We start from the raw sequence: 9,823 nt of genomic DNA, 5'->3' as shown, positions 1-9,823 counted from the left end.
AAAAAATTGCTTCCATATCTAATTGAAAAATAAATAAATAAAAGAAAGTTGAGAGATACAGAGAGAGACAGGGTGGGGTAGAGAGAGAGAGAAAGAAGTGGAGCAAGAGAGGAGGTGGGGGAGAGAGAGAGAGAGAGAGAGAGAGAGAGAGAGAGAGAGAGAGAGAGAGAGAGAGAATGTGTGTGTGTGTGTGTGTGTGTGTGTGTGTGTGTGTGTGTCTTACCCACATATGTGATTAGTAAATATTCACTGAATGGGTGATGTTCTGATCCCATAAATACTACCTCTTTCTCAGCTTCTCCTGGTAGCTTCCAAACCAATCCAATCGCAATGCAGTCTAACAGCTATTTATTAAATGTCTCCTATATGCAAGACATATGGTGCTGGAGATACAAAGGAGAAACTTGTAGGGAGAGAGAGATTCTTATTTCTGACTCTATACTCAGTGTTCTACCACCTTCTTCCCTACCCCCCACCTCAACCCAAGAACTGCTCCCAAACAAGAGATGACTGATTCCTCCCCAGGTATGCTGGCCTGCCTCCCTGGGTAGGTGGGGTAGGAAAAGAAGGCCCTAAGGAGAGAAAGGGGCCAGACTAATCCAAGGAACATTTACCAGGTACATATTATATGCTAGAGATATAAATATGAAAAAAACCCCAAAAGTCCTACATTCTGGGAGTTTATAATTTAATAGGGAGATAAGACATATATACAAACACAAATGAGACCAGGGCAAGGAAGAGATCCAGATAAACTGTCCAAAGAAAGTTTGAGGAGGGAGAACCTGTCATTCATGAGGATGAGAGAATCTTTGGTATAAGAAATGTCCCAAGGCTGAACTTTGAAATGAGGCACCAATTCTGGGAAGAAGAGGAAAGCTCATTCTGCTTTCCAGTTTTCCTTAATGTGCAATATGAACTCTGGGCACAGAGCACTTGGACTTGGACAGCAGTGCAGATATGTGACTTCGCCAAGGCTAAGATTAACAGTGCCCTAATTTATGGGCTTGCTGAGTCAGCCTACATTTTTATTTTGTTTCAACACTCTGAGAATAGGTCAATAACTGGAATTCAAAAGTCTTTGGAAAGGAATTATCAGAAGATCAACTTCATGTGTAGCAACAACTTTAGAAATTATGTGTGACTGAGATTAAAAAGTATTTACAATCAACCTAGCTAATCAAATAATTCTTAGGATTTAAATAATTACCAAGGGAGTACCTTTTTCTTGTTAAGGGGTGTCTACACAAAGCTGGAAAGTATACCCTAAAGTCAGAAGTGGGATAAATTGCTTTAAAATGATAAAAATGAAATATTTTAACTTTGGTAATCATTGGTTATCCTTTGTGGACAAAGTAATGCAACTGATGGCACAAATACTTTGGTAGGCATTAAGCAATTACCACAAATAAGGAAAAAAGCAGCAGATGTTCCTCTGATTGCTAACTTCAGCCTGAAGGAATCAAGGGACACTACAAACCAGGTTCTTAACTCTCATAATACATGAGCTCCTAGCCATTTTTTTAAAACCTTTACCTTCTATTTTAGGATCAATACTGTGTATTGGTTCCAAGGTGGAATGGTAAGGACCAGACAATAGGGGTTAAGTGACCTGTCTAGGGTCACATAGCTAGGAAGTATCTGAGGCCAAATTTGAACCCAAGAACTCCCATCTCAAGGTATGGCTCTCTAACCACTGAACCATCTAGCTGTCCCCAGTTCCTTGTCATATTAGAAAAAATAGCACAAGTGAGAACATTACCTTATCAAAAAATCTACTCAGCTTGACAGCATTGGAAGATCCTGCAGCAAGGTATCGTGGATTCGTGCAGTCCTAGAAAAGGGAATACATAATCTAAGACGAGCAATAATTTCTATTTTTTAACATAAGTTCTTTGGTAGTAATAATGATTTTTATTAGGTCCTTCTATAGAGAAATAATGTACATGATACTTTCATACATTGTTTCTATAGCTGGTTTTCAAATTTCAGTTACTATGTCAGAAACCAATGAACTAGGACTAGTGTTAGAGAAATATAGAATTGCCTATTCTTTGAAGACCAATCAATCAATCATTTTGCTGTCCTCCTTAAATTAGTTTATTCAGAAAATAACCCAGAGAGGTAGGTTTGTAATGCTAGCACTTTGCTAATGAAGAATCAGTCAGGGACTGGGCATGTGCAAGGCACTAGACACCCAATTAATTTAAAGTCACACTAGGAATTAGAAATGGAATCATTATTTAATAAGAATTCATCAGTTCCAGTCCTCTGTGCTGATCCTCACAGAACATTTACTCAGAACCAAATGTGACATGAAAGAAATCATTTGAAGCTCTCGGGTCAAATGCAACACTAGACAGAGGCATATAATTACTTCATCCAAAGACTCAAATCACCTTGCTTGGGTATGATGGTACAAAGGGCACAGGGACCCAGGAAAGAGATATGGAGAAAAAAGAAAAAGAAAAGCTCAAGGCAACAGGGTAAGAAATCACTTCTTGGTGTACTAAATATTTGGTAGTCAATAGATAGATAGATAGATATAGATATAAATTCTATGAATATAACTACAAAACACTACAGAAATGAAGATGGATCTGAATAGAGAAATATTCATTGCTCTTGGCTAGGCTAAGCCAGTATAATGAAAACAACAATACGACCTAAATTAATTTACTTATTTAGTGTCACACCAATCAAGCTACCACAAGATTACTTTATAGAAACAGAAAAAAGAATAACATAAGGAGAAATGAAGGGCCAAAAATCTCAAAGAAAATAAACTTAAAAACAAGGGAAGGAAGGGAATCTAAGCAGTATCAGATCACAAATTATAATACAAAGAAGAAATTATAAAAAAAAACTAGAAAGATCAATCAGTAGATTGGCAAACTACTAATCCTAAATGGAGTCACAAAGAGTTGGAGAGAACTGAACAATAACAATAAAAAAAAGTAGACCTCAAAACTCAATATATTTAACAACAGCACTGAAAAGACAACTTTGAGACTTCAATCTCAATCTTCAATCTGATCAGAGCAGTGATTGATCGTGATTCCAGGGGACCAATGATGTAGCATGCCACCAACCTCTTGCCAGAGAGGTGATAGGCTAAATAAGCAGAATGAGACACACGGTCAGCATTATAATTTGCTTTGCTTGACTAGGCATATTCCTGTAAGAGTTTTGTTTTTCTTTTTTTCAGTAGAGGGGAGAGGAAGAAAAAAAATAAACACTTGATAATTGAAAAGAAAAAAAAAATTTTAAGGGCCTACATGTTAGAAATTGGCAGTATGAACAAGTATACAGGTAAACTGTATTATTTATTTAGTAGAATCATCACCAGCCTTGTAATGGATGGATAAGTACATAGAATTTCTAGTCATCCAGTACTATGTAGGCCACACAAGCCTGCCCCAATCTACCTTTCCAATCTCAATTCACTCTACTCTTCTTATATTCCAGTCAAACTAGACTATTCCCTGAATACACCATGGCTCCTTTGCTTGTGCTGTTCTTTCTACCTAGCAAACCTTCTCCTTCCTCAGTATGGTTTATCTAATACCTACCCAACCTTTAAGGCCCATCTCTCATGACTTACTCCATGAAGCCTTTCTACAAATGGGAAATGATCACTCCCTCCTCCTCTCAAAGTGCTAAAAAAAATAGCACTTTGAATTTCACTTATTATATACTTTCCCATTATATTGTATATTATACTTATTTGTATAAATCTCTTATGTTCCCTACTAGAGAAAAGAGTCTAATGCAAGGGTGATAGACTGGGAGAAATAAAAGGTCTGGGTGGAACAAAAGTTGGAGGAAAAGGCAAATAGATTTAATAAGTATTTAGCAGAGGAAGAGGTGGATGGATAAGATAGGAATTTCAGAATTTGAGGTCATGGAGATATAATCACAATTAAAAATAATGGTGATACTTAAGCATGATCCTCTCTACTAGTGAGATAAGACTGAAGTTGTAGTTCATGGTAGTTAAGGAAGCTGATGAACTAGGAGAACAAAGTATATGAGAAGACCTTATTGTGTATATTAAGGTTTCTAAGTATTACCGCAGCAGTATAGAATAGAATAGAGTGTGATCCATGTCTGAGCTCCTTGAGGAAGGAAGAAAAGGGACCCAGAAGATAGGATATTACAGCAACTAGGCTATGAACTGAGTAATATTGATAGGTGGCACCTCAAAAACTGAAGAGAGTACTGAGTGAAGGGAACAGAGGAAGATTTTAGAAGTGGCAGGAAAAGGCAAGGAGTATGCCCACTCCTCCTAGATCTCCATGTCAGAGTGCATAAAGAAAGAGCACCATTTTGGGGCAATGGCAGGACATTTTTTTCTTACATCACACCAAGGTCTAGTGTTTGATCAGACTTTTAGTAGTAGTGCTCTGCCTCTGGGGGATGCACAAGTGGAGAGAACATCATACTGTGAGGCCAACTTTACTTAAATTAAACTTTTCACAAGGGAACAAATTTTGAACTAATGTATCAAAACAGTCAGTGGAGTAACTGCGGAGCTTGTCTCTTACTAGCAACAGCTGCCCAGTGCCATGTGAAGTTAACAGACTGGTTTGATTTTTTTTTTATTAGTTTAAATGCTATGTAATGCATTTAAGCTCTTATTTAAATAAAACTGGTTTTCAGAGAGAAAAAAAAAAAAGACTGCCAGTGATGCAGTGTCTTCAAAGCCCGAAGCTTTGTCTCATATCTCTTTTACATATTTGTAAAAGAGATATGAGACAAAGGAGAGTTCTGTGGTGTTATGGTCTTTAAATTTCATTATTTCTTTACTTTTAACATTCATTTAAAATTTTTTTGAGTTCTGAATTCTCTTGCACCCCTCCCTCATCCATTGAGAAGGCAAGAAATGTAATATCACTTATACATGTAAAATCAATTCTTTTATTAGCCATACTACAACAAAAGGCAAGAAAAAAAGTGAAAAAAGTATGCTTCAATCTGCATCAAACTCTATTAGTTCTTTACCTGGGAGTAGACTTTTTTCATCATTTTTCAACCTAAGCCCTTTGGAATTGTCTTGAATCTTTGTATTGTTGAGAGTAGTTAAATCAATCACGGTTGATCACTGTATAATATTGCTGGCATCATGTACAATATTCTCCTGGTTCTGCTCACTTCACTTTGCTGATCAGTTCATATAAGTCTTTCCAGATTTTTCTGAACTCACCTGTTTGTTGTTCCTTATGGCACAATAGTATTTCATTACAATGTGCTCATCCAAACCTCAAGTGAGGGACAACTCCTCATTTCCCAATTCTTTTCCACTACAAAAAGGGCTGCTAAAAATATTTTGCTACAAGTAGGTACTTTTCCCTTATCTCTAATATCTTTGGGATACAGACTCAGTAGTGGTATTGCTGGGTCAAAAAGTATGCATAATTTTGTGGCCCTTGGAGTCTGATTCCATATTGCTCTCCAGAATGGTTCTATCACTTAATAAATCCACCAACAGCATACTAGCGTCCAAACTTCCCCATATCCCCTACACCAGTGATGGGCAAACTATAGCCTATGGGCCAGATGTGGCCCCCTGAAATGTTCTATCTGGAATTATTCCTAATCTGATGAATACAACAAGTAGGATACAATACAATGAAACTTCGAAAGAGTTGCCTTTGAAACAGACTGACAGATGAGCATTTCCTTTCCTTTGGCCCCCTCTTTAAAGTTTGCCCATCATTGCCCTACATCATTTATCATTTTCCTTTTTGGTCATGTTAGCCAAACTGGTAGGGGTGAGGTGGTATCTCAGAATTATTTTAGTTTACATTTCTCTAATCAAGAGGGATTTGGAGCATTTTACATATAACTATGGATAGTTTTAATCTCTACCTCTGAGAACTGCCTGTTCATATCCTTTGACCATTTCTTGAATGGAGAATGTTCTATATTCCAATTAATTTTTAATCTGATTCCATAGCCCTTAATAATTTTTATCACATTATGGTTAGAAGCACATAATTCTGCTTTCCTGTATTTGGTTGTGAAACTTTTATGTCCTGATAACATGGTAAATTTTTGTAAAGGTGCCATGTACAGCTATTTCTATTCAATTTTCTCTAGAGGTCCAACTTTTCTAATATTCTACATGTCTTTTTAACATCTTTATTTTATGGTTGGATTTATCAGCTTCTGAAGGGAAAGTTAAGTTTCCTCACTAGTTTAGTTTTATTGTCTATTTTCTACTACAACTCATATAAACTTTTTCTTTATGATTTGGGTGCCAATTGATGTATAACTATTTAGTATTGAGATTTCTGCATTTTCTATGATACCTTTTAGCAAAATGTAGCTTTCATGCTTATCTCCCTTAATTAGGTCTCTTTTTGCTTATGCCTTATTTGAGATCACAACAGCTATCCCTACCTTTTAATTTTTTAAATTTTTAAAAAAATATTTTTCCGAGAGTTCTGGGTTAAGATGGCGGCAGAGTAAAAAGCAGCGCTTAACCTCTCCTGACCGAAACACACAAAACTCCTCAAGGGAGCATAAAAACGAACCCCACAACAGGGTGCAGTGTGGAAGGTACGTGGAATCAGGGCATTTCCATGCTATAAAGGGGTGAAACAGCTCTCACTAAATCACGGGCTGAGCAACCACCCCTCCCCTCCCCCCCCCCCACCACCTGCAGCTCCGAAGCAAGGTCAAAAGAAATAGAGCAAGTTTGGGGCACCCATCGGGTCATTGGCAGCTCCAGGGCCTGTTCCTGAGAGCAGCAAGATTTAGGACCCCAAAAAGCTGAGGAACGCACACGGAGGCAGACACAGGTGGGAGCGAAGGCTCGGAAACCCTGAGTGGGGAACCAGTGCATACGGGTATATGACTGTGGAAGCAGCGCCCTGAGACTTGTAAAGGAGCCTCCTGCAGAGGATCGAGCAAGAGGGTCCACCAGGGGGCTTGACCTTGGAAAAAACCAGACCTCAGACCTCAGGAGCCAAAAGACTGCAGACAAACCCTGAGCGCGAGGATAAAGCTGAGAAGCTGCTGGGCTAACGATGGCTACCCAGATCCAAGAAGTCCAGAAGAAAGAGAGAAAGATTAACAACAAGAAGAAGAAATCTCTAACACTCGACAACTTTTACACAGAGAAAATCCAGACTACCGAGCAATCAGAAGAGGAGAAAAAACAAGCAATCACATCTGAACCATCCCAAGAAAATCAAAACTGGTCACAAGCTCTTGAAATGTTCAAAACTGAGATGATGAGAAAGTTGGAAAAGATTTGGTCAGAGAAATGGGAAGTAGCTCAAAAGGAAATCAGGCAAGAAAATAACAGTTTAAAAGGCAGAATCTCGCAATTGGAAAGTGAGGCAAGTCAACTGAAGACCAGAAATGACCAGATTGAAAAGGAAAACCAAAAGATTATAGCCGAAAACCAGTCCTTAAAGGCTAGAATCGAACAATTAGAAGCCAATGATCTCTCAAGCCAACAAGAACAAATAAAACAAAGCCAAAAGACTGAAAAAATAGAAGGAAACATGAAATATCTCAATGAGAAAGTGACAGACCAAGAAAACCGGTCTAGAAGAGACAATTTGAGAATCATCGGTCTCACTGAAAAGGGAGAAATTAATAGAAATTCGGACTCCATACTAAAAGAAATTATTCAGCAAAATTTCCCTGAAGTCCTACAACAAGAGGACAATATAGACATTGAAAGGATCCATAGATCACCATTGACAATCGATCCAGATAAGAAAGCGCCCAGAAATATAATTGCCAAATTCAAGAGCTTCCAAGTAAAAGAAAAAAATCTTACAAGAAGCCAGAAAGAGACAATTCAAATATCAAGGAGCACCAATCAGGATCACACAGGATCTGGCAGCCTCCATGCTAAAAGACCGCAAAGCTTGGAATATGATATGATTCAGAAAGGCAAGAGAGCTGGGCCTGCAACCACGGATCAACTACCCATCAAAATTGACTATATACTTCCAGGGGAAAGTATGGGCATTCAACAAAATTGAAGATTTCCAAGTATTTGCACAGAAAAGACCAGGGCTAAAGGGAAAGTTTGATATCCAACCACAAAAATCGAGAGAAACATGAAAAGGTAAATAAGAAACAGAGGGGAAAGAAAGAAAACTCATAAATTTTTAAATTTGCCTTTTTAAGGGCCTCAGTAAGATCTAATTATCTGTATTCCTATGTGGAGAAATGCTATGTATAATTCTCTGTAGTGAACTCCACTCACTATTAAGTATTCACTATTATAGTGGTCAGAAGAATGATTTATGGGGAGAGGGTGGAGTGCTAAATGGTCTAAGATGATATGGGGGGTGGGAAAAAGGAGGGTGAATGGAGGGGGACACCAGGAGAAACTTGAGAGAATAAGAAAAATAGGATAATCTATGACACAAAAAGAGGGCATGGGATGGGGAGGGGACAAATACTATTATAAGAAGGAGAGGAAGAGAGCATCAAGAGGCAATTTTTAAACCTTATTCTCAGTGTAATCAACTCGGAGAGGGAAGAGTAGCTATACTATCCATTGGGATATAAAACTCTATCAAACTCTACTGAGAAAGTCAGAAGGGATAAACCAAGGGGAGAAGGGGAGAGGGGAAGTCAAAAGAGGGAGGGGAGAAGAAGGGGGAGGGAATTTATTAGGCCTTCAAAACAAAAGAGGGGAATAACAAGGGAGGGGGTAGAAAGGGAAGTCAATCAAGGGAGGGGATAAGGGATACCAGCTTAATAGCAAACCACTGGTTTAAAAGGAAATAGTTTAAGAAGAAGGGGTAGGAATAGGGGAGAATACAAAAATGTCAGTGAATGCACAGCTGATAATTATAACTCTGAATGTGAATGGGATAAACTCTCACATAAAACGGAAGCAAATAGCAGAGTAGATTACAAAACAAAATCCCACCATATGTTGTCTACAAGAAACACATATGAGGCGGGTGGACATACACAAGTTTAAGGTTCAGGGCTTGAACAAAATCTTTTGGGAGTCAAATGAGAAAAAGAAGGCAGGAGTGGCTATTGTGATTTCTGACAAAGCCAAAGTAAAAATAGATATGATTAAAAAAGACAGGAAAGGTCATTACATCCTGATTAAAATTAGTATAAACAATGAGGAAATAACACTGCTCAATATGTATGCACCAAGTGGCATAGCATCTAAATTCATAAAGGAGAAACTGGAAGAGCTCAAGAAGGAAATAGATAGTAAAACCATAATAGTGGGAGATCTAAATATTCCTCTTCCAGATCTAGATAAATCAAACCAAAAAATAAATAAGAAAGAGGTAAGAGGTGAATGAAGTCCTAGAAAAATTAGATTTAATTGACATGTGGAGAAAAATAAATAGGGACAAAAAGGAATACACCTTCTTTTCAGCTGCACATGGTACATTCACAAAGATTGACCATGTAATAGAGCATAGAATCATTGCAAACAAATGCAAAAGAACAGAAATAATAAATGTAACCTTCTCAGATCATAATGCAATAAAAATAATAATTACTAAGGGCACCTGGGCAGGAAAATCAAAAACTAATTGGAAATTAAATAATATGATTCTCCAAAACCAATTTGTCAAAGAAGAAATCATAGAAGCAATCAACAATTTCATTGAAGAAAATGACAATGATGAGACATCCTACCAAACTCTGTGAGATGCAGCCAAGGCAGTACTCAGGGGGAAATTTATATCCTTGAGTGCATATATTAACAAATTAAGAAGGGCAGAGATTAATGAATTGGGCATGTAACTCAAAAAATTAGAAAGCGAGCAAATTAAAAATCCCCAGATGAAAACTAAATTAGAAATACTAAAAA

The 9,823-nt window shown here is 37.6% G+C and overlaps 1 protein-coding gene across 1 annotated transcript in view; it reads right to left on the bottom strand.

Annotated features, from left to right (window-relative positions):
- Window positions 1-9,823, bottom strand: part of RABL3 (RAB, member of RAS oncogene family like 3) — a 72,284-nt gene that overhangs the window by 5,779 nt on the left and 56,682 nt on the right. The window contains exon 6 of the mRNA XM_044670070.1: window positions 1,763-1,834. Coding sequence (XP_044526005.1) covers window positions 1,763-1,834 — 72 coding nt within the window. The remainder of the gene's footprint in view (window positions 1-1,762; window positions 1,835-9,823) is intronic.

Source organism: Gracilinanus agilis, chromosome 3 (genome assembly GCF_016433145.1).
Source record: "Gracilinanus agilis isolate LMUSP501 chromosome 3, AgileGrace, whole genome shotgun sequence".
Lineage (NCBI taxonomy): Eukaryota > Metazoa > Chordata > Mammalia > Didelphimorphia > Didelphidae > Gracilinanus > Gracilinanus agilis.
This window is presented reverse-complemented; position numbering and strand designations above follow the sequence as displayed.